Consider the following 21,463-nt stretch of genomic DNA (forward strand, 5'->3'; position numbering starts at 1 on the left):
CTGCTATTAAGCCTCTTCTAAAAAGTAGAACACTGGACGCGTGCATGTTAGCAAGCTATAGACCCATCTCAAATCTCCCTTTCATAGCCAAAATTGTTGAGAAAGTTATTTTTAATCAACTCAGCAATTTCTTGAATTTAAATTGACTTTTTGACAAATTTCAATCAGGCTTTCGAACTCACAGTACAGAATCTGCTCTTATAAAAGTGCAAAACTATATTAGGTTGAATACTGACTTGGGAAAGGTATCAATTCTGGTCTTGTTGGATCTCAGCGCGGCATTTGATACGGTAGATCAGGGGTGTCACACTCAAATTCACGGTGGGCCAAAATAAAAAATTGGGTCAACCTCACGGGCCAAACTCAATATTTAATGAAAAATCACTGCGATGTGCATGTTTCCCTTCTCTGCATAAATGTAGCGTTAAGGTTTATCATATGACAACAAACTTAAATTTTGCTTAAACACTGAATCTGGAATAAACAAACTTTAATATTATGAACACGAGAAATCCAATTTGCGATAAAAGACATCAGTGGTATTTGTTTGTTATTTTGTATTTAAATAGATAACATGAATTCTTCTAGGTGGCACGGTGGACGACTGGTTAGAGCGTCGGCCTCACAGTTCTGAGGACCCGGGTTCAATCCCCAGCCCCGTCTGTGTGGAGTTTGCATGTTCTCCCCGTGCCTGTGTGGGTTTTCTCCGGGCACTCCGGTTTCCTCCCACATCCCAAAAACATGCATTAATTGGGGACTCTAAAATTGCCCGTAGGTGTGACTGTGAGTGCGAATGGTTGTTCGTTTGTATGTGCCCTGCGATTGGCTGGCAACCAGTTCAGGGTGTACCTCGCTTCCTGCCTGATAATAGCTGGGATAGGCTCCAGCACCCCCGCGACCCTAGTGAGGAGAAGCGGCTCAGAAAATGGATGGATGAATTCTTCTGTTTCTCCATCTTCTATTTATCTATGTCCAACTACCTTTCTTTTTTATGTAAATCTTTTTTCAAAGGCCAACAACAAAACAACCCAAAAAAAAAAATGTCCTTCAATAAAAATCCAAACTTCAAACTATTAACAGTCCCTGCCTAGGAGTTGATAAAGGGCATTTTAAAAAACATTAATTCAATTATGTTATATTCTTTGTTATAGCCACGTTGCTCCGCACACAACAATCTGGTCTGTCTTATACTTTAGTGAACAGACAATCTGCCTCCCACCTGTCTTGGAAGTTAACCGATTTCCATCTTTTGTTTGGCCATTTTTTGGGAAGGGGAAGTGTAAATTTGCTCGAGGAGACTGGTAGCATAGTTGCTAACGACTGCAACAGAAAGGGAAGGGGCCCTAGCTCCTTGCGGGCCAAATATAATTACATTGTGGGTTTGACATATATGCGGTAGATCATAATATACTGCTGAACAGGTTGGAAACGTGGATAGGACTAAATTAAACAGTCCTTAAATGGTTCAGGTCCGACCTGGAGGAAAGGAGTTATTTTGTAACCACTGGAAGTGTACAATCTCATTGAATGGCAATGACCTATGGGGTCCCTCAAGGGTCAGTTCTTGGACCCCTCCTTTTCAGCCTGTATATGCTACCCTTGGGTCAAATTCTTCAGAACTTTAAAGTTGACTATCATAGCTATGCAGATGACACACAGTTATATCTAGCAGTGTTTCCAGATGACAACAGTTCAATTGAGGTGTTGTGTCACTGTCTAAAACAGATAAATAACTTCCATCCATCCATTTTCTGAGCCGCTTCTCCTCACTAGGGTCGCGGGCGTGCTGGAGCCTATCCCAGCTATCATCGGGCAGGAGGCGGGGTACACCCTGAACTGGTTGCCAGCCAATCGCAGGGAACATACAAACAAACAAACAACCATTCGCACTCACATTCACACCTACGGGTAATTTAGAGTCGTCAATTAACCGACCATGCATGTTTTTGGGATGTGGGAGGAAACCAGAGTACCCGGAGAAAACCCACACAGGCACGGGGAGAACATGGATAAATAACTTGATGAGTTAAAATTTTCTTCAATTAAACCACAACAAAACTGAAATAATTGTTTTTGGCAATAAAGAAAAGAGCATTGCTTTTAGTAAGTGCTTTTAGAGTCACTCTCTTTAAAAACCAAAGACCAAGTCCGAAACCTTGGTGTACTGATAGATTCCTAGCTGACTTTCAACAGTCATATCAAATCAATTACTAAAACTGCCTTCTACCATCTGAAGAACATATCCAGAGTGAAGGCTTGCATGTGCCAAACAGACCAGGAGAAGCTCACCATGCTTATTTCCCAAGTAGACTTCCATCCATCCATTTTCTGAGCCGCTTCTCCTCACTATGGTCGCGGGGGTGCTGGAGCCTATCCCAGCTGTCATCGGGCAGGAGGCGGGGTACACCCTGAACTGGTTGCCAGCCAATCGCAGGGCACATAGGAACAAACAACCATTCGCACTCACAGTCATGCCTACGGGTAATTTAGAGTCTCCAATTCATGCATGTTTTTGGGATGTGGGAGGAAACCCACGCAGGCACGGGGAGAACATGCAAACTCCACACAGGCGGGGCCAGGGATTGAACCCGGGTCCTCAGAACTGTGAGGCTGACGCTCTAACCAGTCGGCCACCGTGCCGCCCCAAGTAGACTTGACTATTGTAATGGTCTTTCGACTGGACTCCCCAAAAAGAGCATTAAACAGCTGCCGCTCATTCAGAATGCTGCAGCTCGGGTTCTGACCAGAATAAAGAGGTCAGAGCATATTACTCAAATTCTAAAGTATCTACACTGGCTCCAAGTCATCTTTATAATAGAAGCTGTGCTAATGGTGTATAAATCACTCAGTGGTTTAGGTCCTGAATACATGAAATAAATGCTAATGTAATATAAACCCAGTAGGGCTCTGAGACCGACAGACTCAGGTCAAATAGTGGAGCACAGAGTCCAAAGCAAACATGGTGAAGCAGCATTTCACTTTATGCTGCACACAAATGGAATAAGTTGGCAACAGAAGTGACGTCAGCTCCAAGTGTGAATGTTTTTAAGTCCAGGTTAAAAACTCTTCTTTTTTTCTCATGCTTTTTATTGTATTTCCACTTTAAAATTGTATTTCTTGCACTCTACGCTGTTTTAATTGTATTTTTGTTTTAAATGTTTTCTCTCTCTTTGTTTTTAAATGCTTTTAATCACGGAAAAGCACATTGAGTTACCTTGTGTATGAACTGCGCTATATAAATGAATTTGCTTTGCTTTGCTTTAATTTAGCCTTTTTTATTCTCAAAATTGCTTCATCGAAATGTAATTAATTTTAATGTATATGTTAGTGGTTTGACTCTAAAATAGTTATTTAAGTTGTACATATACATGTATCAATTTGATTAAATTGGTTGATTAATTCTCACTCAATTATTATGACATTTAATATCATTATTTATTATTGTATTAGTAAAATAAACACGTTGCTGTCGTTCCCTCATCCAGGAAAGACACGGCCATTTTAAAAACTAAATGTGGCCCTCGAACACCCCCTGGATTGGAATAAGTAACATGAGTAACATAAGTAAGAAAATACCTTAAATATTGAGAGTCAGGATAAAAGGTGTTTCTAAATGATAGCAGGCGGTTGCGGGATTTTAAATGGGAGCTTTTGCCGGATCTTGTAGTTGTCGTGTAGGTGACGTGGACTGGGCCGCACTTCCTGCTAAGACGGCAGCAGGAGGAGGAGCAGAAAACATCCGAGGAGAGGAAGGTGTCGACAACTGACAACAGTTTCACAAAGACAAACGCGGAAAGTGTCGCAACCTGCCGTAGTCGTGGTGAGTCTTCAGCGTTTCATCATTCATATCCGCGTTGTCATGTGCTTTATTCTGTCGTTATTGGGTATTTGTATAAAGCTGTAATTATAAACCCTTTTCGAGTCGTTGAAGTATAAGTAACGTCTCGAGTTGCTTTGACTTGTGTCATACATCACTGGCGAATTTCCAGCTCTCTCATCGTCATACACTTGTCGTTTATGTGTTATATTTTCCCAGGTGATTGTCACAAATGTTCCCCAGACAGTGCTTTTGCTTAATTTAATCTTTCAATGTCCTGTAACGTTGTAGTGCTGATTATTATTCATAATCAGCATTTGTTAATCGAATTCTATTCATGTGATCCCATGTGTATTAAAATATTGGCTAATTACTATGTGTACTAAGTGATCAGCATATTGACCCACTGTTGCATCCTATTTTTATACTGTAATTTGCCCCAATCTTCCGTAATCACACACCGCCTCTTAACATCTTTTCCATCTGGCTGTACTGCTCTGATCCTTTTTGATGTGGCTGAATGTCATTATCAACCAGTCCGCCACAGAGAGGTGACTTCATTGTGACGGTGACGAGGGAAAACCAGGCCAGCGACGCAGCAAGCTGACCTGCCATGGCTGCCCGGCATCAGAGGCCAGCAGACACGGCAGACGGTTCAGTGGAGTCCAAAAGGACTGAGAAAAAGTGCTGTGAGTGATTTGTTTTCTCTCTGTGCCTCAAGGTTGACTCAGCTGAGGTCTTTAAGTATTGACTAGTCAACGTTGAACCCAGTTCTCAAGTACCAGTGATGAGTCATATTCAGAACAAGAAGAAATGCCACTATCAAGATGAATCTGAAGTGACTCCATGAAGAATTTTTCTGCATGATCTCCTCTTGACAGCCTTAAAGGGTTAGGGTCAAGTCTGGTCTTGTTCGGTGTTTGCTCTTGAACATTTGTCTAGCTTTTATGCTAACGGGAAAACTGTTTTTGTCTACATTTACTATTTCATGTTTTGTTCAACTAGGCTCCACTAGTTTACTCATTAAGTTGGCTAAAAAGTCAACCGAAACACACGCAGTTGCAAGTCAAACTTTAAGCTAAATGTGCCACTGCAATACTGACTTGTTATTCTTCAGCATGCGTGTATGTTGTTTCACATATAAAAAAAAAAATCAGTAAATGGGTTTCTCAGTTTATGATGGAGTTCCTTTCCTAGAGCAGCGAAGGTACCCAAACTTGTATAAAAAGGGGTAGCGCGCTGTAGTCTATCACTAACCTATACTGAGGCAGTAGTTGTCATAGTAAATCATTTTATGAAAAACACTTCGAGACCAGACATTTAAAACAATCAAATGAAAGAGCAGATACGGTGGTAACTGAGTGCACCTTGTTGTTCCGTATGATGAGTTATTCTTACGTTGCTGCTAAAACTAGTTTATTGCGTGCTGTTCGTAACCTTGAAACTTCGTATGTCAGGACCGCTGACAAAACGAGGAATCCCTGTATTGTTAGGGATTAGTTGTCCTTTTATCAGATGACCGTCTACATTAAGGTTAATTTATTAAATTATTTTGCAGCCTGGGCCTCCTACATGACCAATTCTCCGACTGTGATTGTGATGATTGGGTTGCCTGCTCGGGGGAAAACCTACATGTCCAAGAAGCTGACGCGCTACCTCAACTGGATTGGAGTACCGACTAAGGGTTGGTATCAAGTCATAAGTAAAAGCAAAGCCTCCTTGAGCTTTGTGTTGTGTTATGAGCCACTTATTTTGCATGGCTATGATACTAAAATTCACTTGACTGAAACAGTGGTTAGCTGTAAATGGAAACAACCCCCCAAAAAATTCATGCATGCGCGACCCCATGAAATGTACTCAAAATGACTAAAATAACAATGATAGTGAAAGCCGATATGAGTCTAAAGATTTGACTTGTTAACCAGTCCTTACCCTATATTCTTTGAATATCTCTTAAAACAAATTCTGCAGTCTCATGAACATATGAGTTCTGTCCCATTCATCTTTGTCGGTGGGGAGGAAAAAAAAACAGCTCACCTGGGCTGACTTGCACTTTGTTTTGTAGCACCATAAGCTCACGTCACTTGCTTGAGACTTTGTTGAATGACTTGATATTTGACTGAGTTACTTAGGATGCATTTGAGACTATGTCATTGAGACTTAAGATGATTTACTTGGGACTTGGGGCTCAATTTTTATAGACAACTTCATCTGTGGCAGGGCGCACATGACGGCGGATCCTGATTTTCCTGCAGGCATATAAGGCTCACTGCACGTGTTTGCCAACTTGTCCTGGCGCAAGGTAGACCGCTGGTCAAACGCGATATTGGTGAATTTGATCGTGGCGCAGGCAGAGAGCAGTGACAGTGGTCCACTAACACACGGATCGCTGCTTAGAATGCACAAAGAATGGTGACATGTCTCCGTGGACACTGTCAATTGCGCCACATTTAAAGGGAATGAGAGGAGCCGCTTTGATTGGCAGCGACTGAAGTCTGCTGTAAACACTGGCGCAGCCCGCCCACTCTCAGATGTGCCGACCTGTGCTCAACGAAATTACCAGGTCTGGTCTGACTAAAGCGGGGTACTGGTCTGACTGGTCTGACTAAAGCAGGGTACACACACACGCTGACGATTCGGGCAAATATGAGCATTTTCCCTCCCTTGCGATCAAAGCCATCAAAGTCCCAGTGATTATCCTATGAGGAAGGGTGTTTTCTTTTCAAATTAACATGCATCAACTAACACAGAAATAATAGAAATACAAATATTTTCTTTGCAGATAATGTGAAAGGAAGGTTTTCCTCTGGGAAAAAATGGCTTTTTTTTGTCAAAATCATGAATTTTGCCATGTTCAGTGTGATTAACTCTGCGATTACCACCGGGCTCCTTTCTTTCATACGGGAAAAAAATGTGAAATTATACCGCTTGTATTTTCTGCTTCTTAACAGTAATTAAACTAGTTGCCTTTCTGAAAAATAGTCGCTAGAGGGATCGGAAGAGTTGCAAAATATTGTGTCAAAGTTGCTTATTTGGCAACACTGACTCTTTCCTAAAATTGGCCCACTCCTTTCGCAGCCATGTTGTTACTACAGAAGCTGCAAAAAATTTATTAAAAATCGAATCGTCCTGACAAAAATAAACTCAAATAAATCAATAGTCCATTAATCGCGCATCTGTAGGTCCGGGGGATGTTAAGTGTTTTGTTTTTTCTCTCCCTGATTTTCTCGGAAAATGTTGCGGGGAGACAACCTTAAATGATGAACCTGTTCATGATTTATTCATTATCTCTGGATGTCCTGTGGCACAATGCTGCCTCGCAATTCAGTCTTGATAATACTCCAGACATCGTTATGTGTCTGGTGTGCTATGTTGGTCATCTTGAATACACCACACACACAAGACGGTTTAACACCCCCACAAGTGTGGGATCGCTCACATTTAAAAAAATCTGTTAAGGTGTTGAAAATTGTTGTGTATGAATGCCGCTTAACCCGTCACATTTAGGACTAGGATGACTAACTTGGGACTTGTATGAGGTACAGTGCATGAGTCTTACTGGAGACTTTACTCATGTGGGATTTGAGCGTGGCTGACTGCTTAGAAATCGGGACCAAGTGACTTGGGACTTTTAGTGACATTTAGGTCTCATGTCTGTTGTGTGTATTGTACATCCAATGAAGTTTTGTTAAATGAAGTGTTTTTGTGTGCAGAATGAAGTGCATTCTGGACATATTCATACATTTAAGTCAGCTGACAAGTGAACAAAGTAAAAACACCATTAGTGACACTGCAGTAGTGGGCAGCTTTCCGATTATTAGGAAGCATTAATGGAGTTAGTTGGAAGGTCAGTTAATAAAATGCAGGGCTCGGGCCACTGCGCACTAACTCCCTCCCCCAAGTCCTAGTACCCGCGTGTCTGGAAAAATGAAGTTTGAGGCCTTTTAGTCATAGATTGGATTCTTAATAACTCACACACTCAATTCAACACACTTGCTTTTTGTAAACTGTAAACAACTGCTGTGTTCAGAGACGTTCCTCCACTCACAAATTGTACGTACGTTAAGTACAGAATGTGATTGTGTCCATGTCAACATTGCATGTCTCTGTAGTTATATTTGTACACTGTTGGAATGCAGGTGAACCGGTTTGTAAGGCACAGTTGATTGGAAGGTCACCGCCTAGAACAATTTTTGTGTTTTTACCATCTCCCATGGTTTCCCCACAGTATTCAACCTTGGAGTTTATAGGAGAGAAGCTGTGAAGTCATACAAGTCCTATGACTTTTTCAGACATGACAACGAAGAAGCCATGCAAATAAGAAAGTCAGTAAGACTAGCGCTGCAAGCTAGAAAAGTCACTAAATGTTTCACAAATAAGACTGGTTGTGCATTGTAGAAGCATTCATATAACTTTGGTTTTAACAGACAGTGTGCTCTGGTGGCATTACAAGATGTCAAGTCCTATCTGAAGGAGGAAGGAGGGCAGATTGCTGTAAGAAATCGATAACCGATCGCTATGTCTCCAGTTTTTCTTGATTTGGCCTGAATTTCAAATTGTTTTGTACAGGTATTTGATGCTACCAACACCACCAGGGAGAGGCGGGAGCTCATCCTTAATTTCGCAAAGGATAATTCATACAAGGTCAAAACTCCATTGATGATTAATTGTCATAATATACAGATCGTCAGTATTATAATAAATACATATTTTTTTTCATTTAGGTGTTTTTCGTAGAATCTGTATGTGACGATCCAGAAGTCATTGCTGCAAACATTCTGGTAATTAAAGCCACAATGTCATATTTTTATTTGACTGAATAAACAAAACAAATATTAATTTAAATTGCTCTAATGCAGCCTTGAACTTACATTGTGGCATCATAATATCCTGCTAATTCTTTATATTCTTTTTTTTTTTTTTTTAAATAGGATGTGAAGGTATCAAGTCCTGACTACCCAGAGAGGGACAGAGAAAGTGTCATGGACGATTTTCTCAAGAGGATAGAGTGTTATAAAGTAACTTACCAGCCTTTGGATCCAGATGAACATGACAAGTATGATGTTTTACATGGCTAGACATGAACCCCCGTGTCATTCGTTCCTTTGACATTTTGAATAAAAAACAAGTTGATGTTACACAAGTTGGTCAGCAGGGCTAGATGATAACACAGTCGTTATACAAATTCTCCTATAGTATTAGGTTGTAATTTATTCACACGTTTATAGTTATGGTTATTTACTTATGAAAAATATGGTATTTGTACATGTCCAGGATACTAGGAACCTTTTAGCCTCTAACCATCTTAGATACATACTGTAATTTCTCATGTATAATGCAAATGTTTCCCCCCCAAAAAATTGTCAAAAAAGTCAATAGTGAGCATGATACATAGGTATAGGGGCAAATGGAAAAAACTTTCACATTTTATAAATTTATGACGCCATCTAGTGATTATAAAAAAACTACACTTTCATTCAAAAATGTCACCTCTTGGTTATGAAAAAGCGATACCCTTCACTTTCATTCCAATATGACGGGGGGGTACGTATGACTGAATATACGTACAGTTATGCTCATAAGTTTACATACCCTGGTAGAATTTGTGAAATATATATATTTTTTAATATGACTGATGAATGAACAACAACCATCATTAATTTCTTTATGGTCATGTTTTGTTTCATGATGTTTTCTGAAATGCTTGACCGTTTAATTTGAATCCCATTAAAATTAAATTAAATGTGTTTCGCCTGGTCCTTCATGTTTTCTTTAAAGAATTGTACCCATCTTACAAATTCTGCGTGCGTAATCAAATATATGAGCACAACTATGTGTTTTTTAAATTTAATTAATATAAGTAGGGCTGTGAATTTCAAAATAAGAGCCAGTAAATAAAAAAAAAAATGATTACATGTTCAAATAAAGTGCTTAACTTCAGAATAATTCTTTGTAAAAACTAAAAAAATACAGATAATACTTTGTTTTGATTATATGGGTAGAAGCAAAATCATGCAATGAAAAAAGCACTATACATAGGTAGGGTTTTCGGGAATTTTGGGGTCAACTTTGGGGGTGCGTATTATACATGGGTGTGCATTATACACGAGAAATTACGGTAATTTGATGTTCCCATGGCACATTGGAAGAGTTGATTTCCTCGAACCTTGTTGGTATTGAAAGGCCTGAGTTATCTGATGGTAATTTCCAATTACGCGGTACGGTGTCCGACTGGTTAGAGCGTCAGCCTCACAGTTCTGAAGTCCCGGGTTCAATCCCTGGCCCCGCCTGTGTGGAGTTTGCATGTTCTCCCCGTGCCTGCGTGGGTTTTCTCCGGGCACTCCGGTTTCCTCCCACATCCCAAAAACATGCATTCATTGGAGACTCTAAATTGCCCGTAGGCATGATTGTGAGTGCGAATGGTTGTTTGTTTCTATGTGCCCTGCGATTGGCTGGCAACCAGTTGAGGGTGTACCCCGCCTCCTGCCCGGTGACAGCTGGGATAGGCTCCAGCACGTCCGTGACCCTAGTGAGGAGAAGCGGCTCAGAAAATGGATGGATGGATGGATAATTTCCAATTAGAGAGACTGCAGCAAAAGCACAAGCTTTTCCTTCTGCAGCTCTGCTTACTTGGATTGTCTCGCCACACTACACTATTGTCATATCTGTTGTTGACCAATACTGGCCACTCATCCCAGAGTAGCATCTGCTCCATTTGCACACTGATTGAGGAGTATCTGCAACATTTGCACAACCAACATTGTCCCAGACTATCGCACTACTCGTCACTTTAAACCGCATACAATCCTTGAAGTCTCGGCGCCCTTTGCACAATGGTCATTGCACCGGACTATTGCAATATTAGTCATTCGAACTGCTCTAAGTGCGAGAGGACTCTGCATCTTTTTGCACAATTGTCCAAAAAAATTTTTTACCGGCATTACCAGATAACTAGCAACCCTTTACTGCTCAGTGACTTTTTTTTTTTTTTTTTTGTCTTTATGTCTCCAAAGTGTTCTCTGTCAATTGACTGTCTGTTGTGGTACTAGAGCGGCTCCAACTACCGGAGACAAATTCCTTGTGTGTTATTTGGACATACTGGCAAATAAAGATTATTCTGATTCTGATTCTGGATTCAGTTTATTAAGAAAAAAAACCAGATTCAGTTACTGTATGTTTCTGTGAGACTTAGATTCCATCATTGTCCTTCTCTCCTTGCAGGAGCCTGTCCTTTATTCAGGTCATCAACGTTGGGCGTCGTTTCCTTGTCAACAGGGTGCAGGATTACATTCAGAGTAAAATTGTCTACTACCTCATGAACATCCATGTGCACTCCCACTCCATCTACCTCTGTCGACATGGAGAGAGCCATCACAATCAGCAGGGACGCATTGGCGGAGATTCTGAGCTGTCAGACAGAGGGAAACAGGTGCTGAGCTTATGCTTGCATTTCAGCAATACCCTTTTACAACTGGACAGAAAACAAAAGTTAATGCGTGTTTGATATTTTTTGCCAATACTGTTGAATAAATCTAGAGCATTTCTCTTAAAATGTCTGTCTTATGTCCTAACGACATGTATTTTATTCAGTTTGCTGTAGCACTGAAGGGTTTTGTCAAGGAATATCGTCTGTCAGACCTGAAAGTTTGGACCAGTCAGCTGAGGCGCACAATTCAGACTGCAGAGGAGCTTGGCGTTCCGTACGAGCAGTGGAAAATCCTTAACGAGATTGATGCTGTATGTATGTCCTCTAAAGAGACAGTCATACATAAATAGTCGTCAGTGGTTAGTTAGGGTTTTATTGCTTTGGGTTTCAGGGAGTTTGTGAAGAGATGACGTACAAAATAATTGAGGAAACGTACCCAGATGAATACGCCATGAGATACCAGGACAAGTATCACTACCGCTATCCAGGGGGAGAAGTATTTTGACATTTTATTTGGGTCATTTAATAATTGATTATTGATTGAGTCAAAGTCACCTCTTGCTTTTAACTCTACATTATATGTCCTTTTCTTTTGGCTTTAGTCCTACCAGGACCTTGTGCAGCGGCTGGAGCCAGTTATCATGGAGCTGGAGCGACAGGGCAACGTGCTGGTCATCTGTCATCAAGCCGTCATGCGTTGCCTTCTTGCCTACTTCCTGGACAAGAGCGCTGGTAGAAAAAGCATGAGAGCATAATATTGCGTTAAGTCTGTCTTTTAGTTGTATGATTTTTATTCGATTGCATCCTAACCATTTCAAACTAATCATCCAAATTATTTCGTTATTTATCTCTACTGAACATGTAATGAAGTGATTACAGCACACATGAGTTTCTGGAGGGGTTGGGGGGTTGAACGACGCTGAAGAGGCCCAGGAGAGATGTTGTCCAACTCTAGGAATGCATTTTCATTTTAAAGAGAGAGAAAAGTATAAGCAACCAAAATAGAGAGCTGCACAGAAACGTGGAGGCATTTGTTCTTTTAAAATATGCCACAAGCCAAACAATCAGATCAAACTAGATTTTTATCAGGCTAGTCATGCTACATAATGCTGTGAAAACTTGGTGCACTTCCAGTGCAGAAATGCTTATGCAAAGCAATTACAGTTAACACACATTCAGCTATCTGATTAAATACCTAATAAATGATTAAACCCTAATAAAACTAGATCATTATAAATGCAATAGTTTTTACTTCCGTTGAGTTAAATTTTATGTACTTTTGCACCCGGATTGCTGCATAAATTGGTTATAAAATGTGATTGTATCTTCATCTGTGTGACAATAGAAAATATTTTCTTAAAGGTGCCATATTTTGGCTTTTTAGACTCCCATTAGAGTGACTTTCTAACATGGTCATAGTATAAAAATGTCAATTTCTTTAAAAAAAACAAACAAAAAAAAAACACCTTGTCATAATAATGTCCAGAAAAGGCCCCTCTGACCGCTACTTCTTCTTGACCCAGTTTTGTATCCGCTTTCTCCATATTTGGCTAAGACTGCCCCCTTTTCCTCTGCTTGGTTGCCTCCATGTAGAAGACCCACTTGTGAGAGCACACGTGTTTGTTTTGTGGACAGTGCTGGCTGGTGAGCGGAGATGTAGGCGGAGATCTTTGCTAGTGACGTAGATAAGCCTGAGAAATTTGAATGACCTGATTTCAGGCCTCAGCAGAAAAAGGTCTTTTGGAATTAAATCAGGAAACAATCTTGTCTTTTGTCAATTTAATGAACTCTTTGCAAAGAAAGAGAGACCGATAACTTAAAGTTGCTTTGCTCCTCTTTCTGACGCTGAGGAACACGGAAGAGCAACGCACATTTAAAGGAAATGGAAGTGAGTCAAGGAAGAAAGTCCTGTTCACACAGTTATCTTGTCCTTGAGAGAAAAAGGTAGGCTTATTGTCATGCAGTAATCCTCCGCTATGTGACGGTTGTTGCTTCATGGTCCCGCTATATTGCAGATTTGTATCTGTACAATTTGTAGCATATTTTTGTGTTATCCATTGCTGAGCGCAACTGCTCTCAATCGCTCTCAATATATTATGTTTTAACCTGTCACAACAAAAAACTATTTAGGATTTTATGTTCTCCCAAAAACCTTTTTTTTTTATGCCACTGATATAATAATAGAGCATAATAATTCAAGTACATCCTCTTTAAGAACAATTACCTTTCAATTCTGAAGAATTGTGAATATTGGCATTGTAATGTCGAACAATAAATCATTTTTATTTATCTTCGGATGAAAAAAAATATAAATAAATCAAACTCAGGGTCTGTTTGCACAAATTGTACCTAAACAAATATGAAACATTTGGCACAGAGGTATAGAGTAATTAACTGACCCAAAAAATGTCTTAAACCCTGCCAAATTTGAATGGAAAAAAAATAAAAATAAAATAAATAAATAAAATGTAAAATAAGGCCCGCCCCGACTGGTGAGAGCGTCAGCCTCACAGTTCTGAGGACCCGGGTTCAATTCCCGGCCCCGCCTGTGTGGAAGTTTGCATGTTCTCCCCGTGCCTGCGTGGGTTTTCTCCGGGCACTCCGGTTTCCTCCCACATCCCAAAAACATGCATGAATTGGAGACTCTAAATTGCCCGTAGGTGTGAATGTGAGTGCGAATGGTTGGTTGTTTGCGTGTGCCCTGCGATTGGCCGGCAACCAGTTCAGGGTGTACCCCGCCTCCTGCCCGATGACAGCTGGGATAGGCTCCAGCAAGCCCGCGACCCTAGTGAGGAGAAGCGGCTCAGAAAATGGATGGATGGATAAGGCCCGCCCTCGAAGTGCTGGGTTGTGATGTGAGACGTTTACCTGAACATGAGTTTACTCAAGTCAACTACCGCCTGAATGCTGATAAAGCAGCTGTGGTTATGGTTTATAAACGGTTAACTTTCCCGTGTGTGTGTGTGTGTGTGTGTGCGTGCGTGTGTGTGTGTGTGTGTGTGTGTTATGGGGGGAACACACACAAATGTGGGGGAATGCACACGTTTTTAGCTCCAGAACTTAGCTCGTTCGCTTGCAGCGAATGTAAAAAAACCGTTGTGTGTATCTATGGAACAACCACTTTTCTGCCAACGGCCTGCTGCGTCGTGAGCGACACGGCGGGTGTTACCACAACAATAAAAATTTTGCAAGTCCACAAAAAACCATTGTATGGAACGGCAACCCGCCCTACTCTGCCTCTTGATTGGCTAGCATCAAGACAGGAGTCATACTTTTGATTCGCTGTGTGTGCAAGCTCTTCATCAACACACACACACACACACATACGTAGGGCAGATCTTAAACCACACGTCTGTAGACGCGGCTTAAATATGCTTAATGCGTCCCTGCTAATTTGTGTGTGTCTCAGACGCGGGATGCATATTAAACATTCATCAGTCAACTTCCAGTTGACTGATGAACATAAAGGGTTTCAAGGGATACTTTTGTAACCCTTTCCAACGTCATGTGAGTCAGCAATTGTAATTGTAGGTATCTGACACTGATTTAGTGCGTGACAAGTTTCATATTGGGCAATGCGTCTTGAGACTAGCCAACACCGTCCCGTCTCCTGCCTCCGATTAGCTTCTGGCTAAGTCATTAACCCAGGGGTTTACATGCTTTTTCCACACTGCAAGAAAAAGTATGTGAACTCCTGGGCAAATGACTTTGTCGTAAGCTAATCGGACAGTTGTGTCCATTAAAAAAAATTGAAATATTATTAAAATAATTGTTTGTGTGGTATTAGTTTAAGCAGACTGTCTATTAGTATGACTTTGATGCAAATCATAACACTTTTTAACCAGTTACCAATTGCAAACACAATTGTTTGTGTGGTATTAGTTTAAGCAGACTTTTTGTAGATGCACATACGTTTTCTTGGAACGGACACAAATATGTCAAAGCATGTTCCATGGAGCAGGTCCAGCACCACACTTCTCACTGTAACCTCATATCAAAAAGGACAATTGCAAGTTGCCTCTTAAATTGTGAGCAGGTCTGCCCTTAAGACCATGTCTAGAAGATGGTTCCACAGTAGAGGAGCCTGATAGCAGAAGGGTCAGTCTGTAGAGCTTCTGGGAACCACAAGTAAACGTGAACTCTTGTATTGTAGCGCTTTATAGGTTGATAGATAGAGACTGGTACCATAACCAGCTGCGCTTTTTGGGGGTACAGAAAGGGATTTGTATAAAAAAATGTTCCTGCGAATATCACAGAAAACCAAATGTTCTTATCTTGATGAACGCAGAATATTTTATTCCAGTAGTTGTCTTGGATTTTTTAGTTTACGTAGGTGTACCCAAAAAGGTCACTGGAGCGTAGAGTTTGCTGTACTTAATGGCCTGCGGTTGCACAATTTGTAATAGAAGAAAGCATTTGACTATGACTCAGGGTCCGAGCCACAATTGGGCGTGGACAGACAGACGAAAAGACGACAGACATAAAACCAAAAGGACCTGTGGGTTGCTTTTTATCCGCCCTTTTGTCCCAATGGGGATAGCGTATTAAGTTGGAACACAACATCCTGCGTAGGACATATAAGAGATGTTTGCCAGCCTGATTTTAAGCTGATTTCTTTTTTTATTTTTTATTTCTTTGTCACAGACGATCTTCCATACTTGAAGTGTCCCTTGCACACTGTCCTCAAACTCACCCCTGTGGCTTATGGTAAGTCCCCACACTGTTCTCGTGTCAGCTGAACTTCACATTCACAGTATCCATTTGTGGTATTGACACATTTTTTCTTGTCCTCCTCCACTAGGTTGTGAAGTGGACATGTTTGACCTGAAGGTGGAGGCTGTCAACACTCACAGGGACAGACCTTTAGTAAGCTTATGGTTATGTTTCATTAGGAATTGGGTGACAGGTTTCTCCGTGAATACGTGGCGCCTGACAACATCCATTCAATCCATCTATTATCCATACCGCTTATCCTCACAAGGGTAGTGAGCGTGCCGAAGTCTATCCCAGCTATCTTTGGGCGAGAGGCAGGGTACACCCTGAACTTGTCGGCAACCAATTGCAGGGCACATATAGACAAACAACCATTAGCACTCACATTCACACCTATGGGAAATTTAGAGTCTTCAATTAACCCACCATGCATGTTTTTGGGATGTGGGATGTGGGAGGAAACCGGAGTAGCCGGAGAAAACCCACACTGGCACGGGGAGAACATACAAACTCCACACAGGCGAGGCCGGAACATAACCCGGGTCCTCAGAACTGTGAGGCAGACGTGCTAAGTAGTCATCAATCGTGCCTCGCACAACATCTGTTGAAATTCTGTAAATTCTGATCACTCCATTTGGTTCTAAAGGTTTTTGAGTAAGCAGATACTGCTGGTGATGCTAGTTTGACATATTGGCCAAACTGTGGAAGCACAACTAACCACTGAGCCAAAATGAAAAATATATGTCCCTTAATGATGACTGAATAGAGGCTTTTAAAAGAAGCTAACAACTACTAAGCACAAGTAAACATTTGAGGCCATATTGTTACTAATTGAATACATGCCAAAATGCAAGAGTTGCAATGCACTATGACAAGACAAAAAGTTACAGATTCAAGTTGAGTTTGTGTAACAATGTTTAATGTATTTGTGTCATCATTTTATAATTTGCTATACTGTATACTTTGTTTTTGTACCAGCTCACAACAGTTTGCCTTTGCTACCTTTTTGGTTCATCACTACCTCTTTTAAGAACAGCTCCATATTTGTTTCCTGGTTATAATTGTGTGTTATTTGCAGTGAGACGTTCAGCCTGGAGTCCTAGACAGAGTGAGTGCTCCCACATAAACATACTGAGGGACATTTAAAGAAGAACCTTTGTTGAAAGGGGTGGGAGGAAGTTTAACGATGGCTTTATCGCTTTCAGAGCACACCGTGTTTCAGACCTTGGGAAGGTGTCGGAAGTCGTGTGGTTGGTCTCTCAATGTCTTTTGGATTTGGGCAATTTGTAGCGACATAACTTGGCAAAGCTGTGGCTGGATGTGTTCTCTTCACAGCTGAATGTCATGTTTTCCCTCACTTTTCAAAGCTCGCTGGCATCTTCTCTTTTTTTTTAAATTTTCTTTTATTTATTATTTTTTGTTTTTTTGCAATGTCTAACAGCAAACATTAACAGAAACCGTTATCAAGACGCTTTTCTCTTTTGTCACTTTGGGAGGGCTATTCTTATTGTTGTTATTATTATTTATTTTTTTTTTTAAAGTTCTGCATTGTTGAGGAACTGACTGTAAAGCGCAGAACTACAGGTTATTGCCTGAGCTAAATACACCAGAAATATACATAAAGCTGTTCTAAAACATATCGCAAAATCATGTTACTCAGTTCTTGCCAACTCTGTCTGCCATTGCCGAGTAGAACAAAGAACGAGAAGTTCCGCCAGCTTTCTACCGGAGGAATAGCTTCACACCTCTGTCCAGCCACGACCAGATCAAGCGGCCTCGTCTTTACAGTGTCGGCAACCCTCCGCAACCTCGCTTGTCCCAGACTCCCGTTTTACCCAACCTGCAATTCTCTGAGCTATCAGAGGGCGTGGAGCTGCGAGAAAGAGAGGTCAGTGTTGAATTTGTGAAGAAGGTGGAAGAAAAATGGAGGAAAGGGATTTATTAGTCGCTGCTGTCCAGACAGGGCGTGTTTCACCCTGACCGGTGAGCTCATATGTCAAAATTTAAACAAGTTGTGCTTACGTGACTCTTGGTGGGGTGTTTTCATTAAATGTTCAACTCTCTCTCTGTGTATCTTCGTAGGACTCCCTGAACGGCTTCAGTGCAGGAGACACAAACGACTGTCCTGGGAGCTAAAGAAAAGGTTATTTAGTCTCGACATACATCGTTGACCAAATGTTTCCATGTGTACCTTCCGCTTGAACAAATAGTTGTTTGTTTGTTTGTTTGTTTGCCACTGAAACTTCAACCCAATCACTGTACAGAGATGTCATACGATTTAAGACTCCATCCATGAGTTGTTTGCAAATACAGTGGGGCAAAAAAGTATTTAGGCAGCCACCAATTGTGCAAGTTCTCCCACTTAAAAAGATGCGAGAGGCCTGTAAATTTCATCATAGGTATACCTCACCTCTGAGAGACAAAATGAGAAGAAAGAAATCCCGAAAATCACATTGTCTGATTTTTAAAGAATTTATGAGCAAATTGTGGTGGAAAATAAGAATTTGGTTACCTACAAACAAGCAAGACCTGTAACTTTTTCTTTAAGAGGCTCCTCTTGTCCTCCTGTATTAATGGCACCTGTCCAGAAGCTCAAACAGTCGTACTCCAAACTCCACTATGGACAAGACCAAAGAGCTGTCAAAGGACACCAGAAACAAAATTGCGGACCTGCACCAGGCTCGGAAGACTGAATCTGCAATAGGTAAGCAGCTTGGTGTGGAGAAATCAACTGGGGGAGCAATTATTAGGAAATGGACGATATACAAGACCACTGATAATCTCCCTCGATCTGGGGCTCCACGCAACATCTCACCCCGTGGGGTTAAAATGAGCACAAGAACGGTGAGCAAAAATCCCAGAACCACACAGGGGGACCTAGTGAATCACCTGCAGAGAGCTGGGACCAACGTAACAAAGGTTACCATCAGTAACAGTAACACGCCGCCACGGACTCAAATCCTGCAGTGCCAGATGTGTCCCCCTGCTAAAGCCAGTATATGTCCAGGCCCATCTGAAGTTTGCTAAAACAGCAAGATCCTTTATTTATTTTAATTTTAATCTTTGGCAGAGTTCAGAAATCAATAATGGGATGACCTTGATTTGACTTAATGCCACTCCTGGCACAGAAATCCAAACAACTTGGCTTTGTTGGGTGTTAACAAAAACAATCCTCGGAGTTGGGGAACATTGTCAAAAACAGAAGGAAGCACATTGTTTCCAGGACAACCGCCAGATCCAAATAAATTCTACACAGAATTTCAGACATGGCTTGTAGGCTTCTCCGTGGCACTCATCTGACCATTTGATGGCCAGGCAAAGGCAAATACTGAAAATTACAATCAGAAGATGAACTTAATCTGGGCATTTACACTCTGGTCCTTCCTTCTCATTGATGAAGGGCTTCCCCCCCCCCCCCCCTAACTGCATGACTTTTGGCTCTTCCTCTCACAGCCTATTCCAAACTTTCCCCACTGTGCCAACTGCCATTGGCCAAATTATCTTTTGAACATCACTCCGGTTGTTGAATGATATTCAAAGGCATTGGCGGTTATCCCGGTGACTAAAGAGTTGTTTTTGTCCCTTGCTGGTCTGTAGCTTTGTTGTAACTAATGTCTGCGACTTGTCCTTGTTCTTACGAGCTGCCCTTTGGTGGATGAAATCATTTGATGTCCACTGTATTACCTCTGTTTAACCTTTTCATTAAATAGAATCAGAAACAAGACACTGGAATGGAATGGCAGCCATGAATGTAGATATGTTGATTTAAGGGACATTTTGAGTGGTCTCTAAATGTATCAGAGTTGTGTTTTTCACATGTCCCTGGCATCGGGCAGAATCCTCGCATCTTCAAAACAATCCCTTTTTCAGGATTAAGAAACAAAAAGGCACGTTTGTTCCGCCTTTAACATTGCATTATCAATGAGAGCAAGCCATTCTCAACACTTAAGATTGGTCAATAATTTGAAAAAATAATAGACCCATGTGGGAACTGACGAATAGACTCGATTTGTGAAAAAAAATTATGAAATTGACCAAATTTGGACATGGGACGTTTCCGCTTCCGCTTGTTGCCAGCATTAAATTATGGCTTCATAATGATGGCTGGTGTTGTCAAAGCGATTAAAAAAATAAATACAAATAATAATAAAATAAAAAACAACAAAAATGTCATGCTGACACATTGAGAGGATCGATTATTTAAAAAATGTCCCATATGTGTCTGAAGTGTTAAGATTGTTGATGCACCCTAAATAGTCTTACCAACTCATGCAAAGTTTTACATGAAAGGAAAGATAATTTGTGATCTTTGATACCTTTTATCACACCAACTGCCCTTCCAACTGTTTCTAGCTCCTTTTCTTTATTCATGGTCACACAATATCTGATTGTGAGTGTTTAAATTACATTTGAACCATCTGAAATTCAATGCAGTTACTAAGGGCTCGAGTATGCAAGGGTACACACTTTGTAATGAAAAGCTTGTCATTATGATTGTCTAAACTGTAGACAAAAGAGAAAGCGTGCACTACTCAGTTGAACTTTTAAGGACACCATTGATGGAGGAGCGGTGGAACAACTTTGAAAGTGGGGCGAGGCACAGTACTTTTGGGGCACCTTTTCCTGTTCCCCTCCATAACCAATTGTCAACAGGGGGGTGCTGACCTAAGATTTTCAAGGGCACTTTTGTCGATTCAATTTTTGTCGCAGCCCCCCAGTACCCCCCGGTTCCTCCGCCTCTACATTCATGCAATGTAAAAATTAAGAATCAGGCTAGTGAGGATAAGCAGTAAAGAAAATGGATGGATGGATGGATGGATGGAATAAATACAAAAGTGCCTCTCTATAACAAGCTACAAGGTGCATTTTAAAGTACTTCAAATGATTATGAAATGAAATAATGACCAAGTCAACATTATAGATTTTATTTTTGTATTTTTTTTTTTTAAACCTGTGCTTGGTTTCATGTTGCTTCTAAACAATCGTATACGCTGGGATCAGACAAACAAATGTGTATATCTTACAGTCAACCAATGCCAACTCTACATGAGTGATTGATATTTAGGATCTGTTTGCTTCAATTGCTGATGGTTTTCAGAATCCCATTTCAGAATCATTGCCATTTTGTATGACTCACAGCGATGTATCCAAAGTATTACATCGGCATTTGGCGACCGGATGACTTGCGTGTCTGAGAACTTTAATCTGCTTGTTGTTTTGGTGTATTAAGTGATGACAGAAACAGCCTTTAAAGATTTGATGTGCACATAACACTGTTGTGTCACCTAGTAATATTTGAGGACCACATGAAAAGCATTGTTATAGTGATTCAGCCGACTGTAATTGTATTGTATAGTTTTAAATTCGCATGCATTTCAGGATTTATGTCAGGTCTGATAATAAACACAGTACAATACAATTCAATTCCATATGCCGTTGATACTTTTTGTACCTTATGTTTATTTTATTTCAGTCTGGCCCGAAAGCGCGCGCATGTGCGTAGGTGT

General features: G+C 40.9%; 1 protein-coding gene across 2 annotated transcripts; it reads left to right on the forward strand.

Annotated features, from left to right (window-relative positions):
* Window positions 1–3,715: 3,715 nt before the first annotated feature.
* Window positions 3,716–21,404, forward strand: LOC133409583 (6-phosphofructo-2-kinase/fructose-2,6-bisphosphatase 2-like). Of its 2 annotated transcripts, XM_061689809.1 has the most exons (16): window positions 3,716–3,820; window positions 4,355–4,506; window positions 5,376–5,501; window positions 8,046–8,142; window positions 8,245–8,311; window positions 8,387–8,461; window positions 8,542–8,598; window positions 8,749–8,873; window positions 11,039–11,246; window positions 11,408–11,554; window positions 11,635–11,739; window positions 11,846–11,975; window positions 15,888–15,950; window positions 16,045–16,109; window positions 17,650–17,844; window positions 18,039–21,404. In XM_061689809.1, exons 2-16 carry the CDS (start codon window positions 4,431–4,433, stop codon window positions 18,090–18,092), a joined length of 1,590 nt encoding a protein of 529 aa, XP_061545793.1. In that variant the 5' UTR covers window positions 3,716–3,820; window positions 4,355–4,430; the 3' UTR covers window positions 18,093–21,404. The 2 variants fall into 2 exon arrangements, with proteins under 2 accessions (XP_061545793.1, XP_061545803.1); XM_061689819.1 differs by lacking the exons at window positions 17,650–17,844; window positions 18,039–21,404 and adding an exon at window positions 17,035–17,064.
* The last annotated feature ends 59 nt before the right edge of the window (window positions 21,405–21,463 follow it).

Source organism: Phycodurus eques, chromosome 1 (genome assembly GCF_024500275.1).
Source record: "Phycodurus eques isolate BA_2022a chromosome 1, UOR_Pequ_1.1, whole genome shotgun sequence".
Taxonomy (NCBI): Eukaryota; Metazoa; Chordata; class Actinopteri; order Syngnathiformes; family Syngnathidae; genus Phycodurus; species Phycodurus eques.

Excerpts from the sequence above, each read along its gene's own strand:
- LOC133409583 (XM_061689809.1), top strand. The coding sequence starts at position 4,431 with ATGGCTGCCCGGCATCAGAGGCCAGCAGACACGGCAGACGGTTCAGTG. Across the intron at positions 8,462-8,541 it reads CAAAGGATAATTCATACAAG|GTGTTTTTCGTAGAATCTGT; the intron begins GTCAAAACTCCA and ends TTTTTCATTTAG. Across the intron at positions 11,247-11,407 it reads TGTCAGACAGAGGGAAACAG|TTTGCTGTAGCACTGAAGGG; the intron begins GTGCTGAGCTTA and ends TATTTTATTCAG.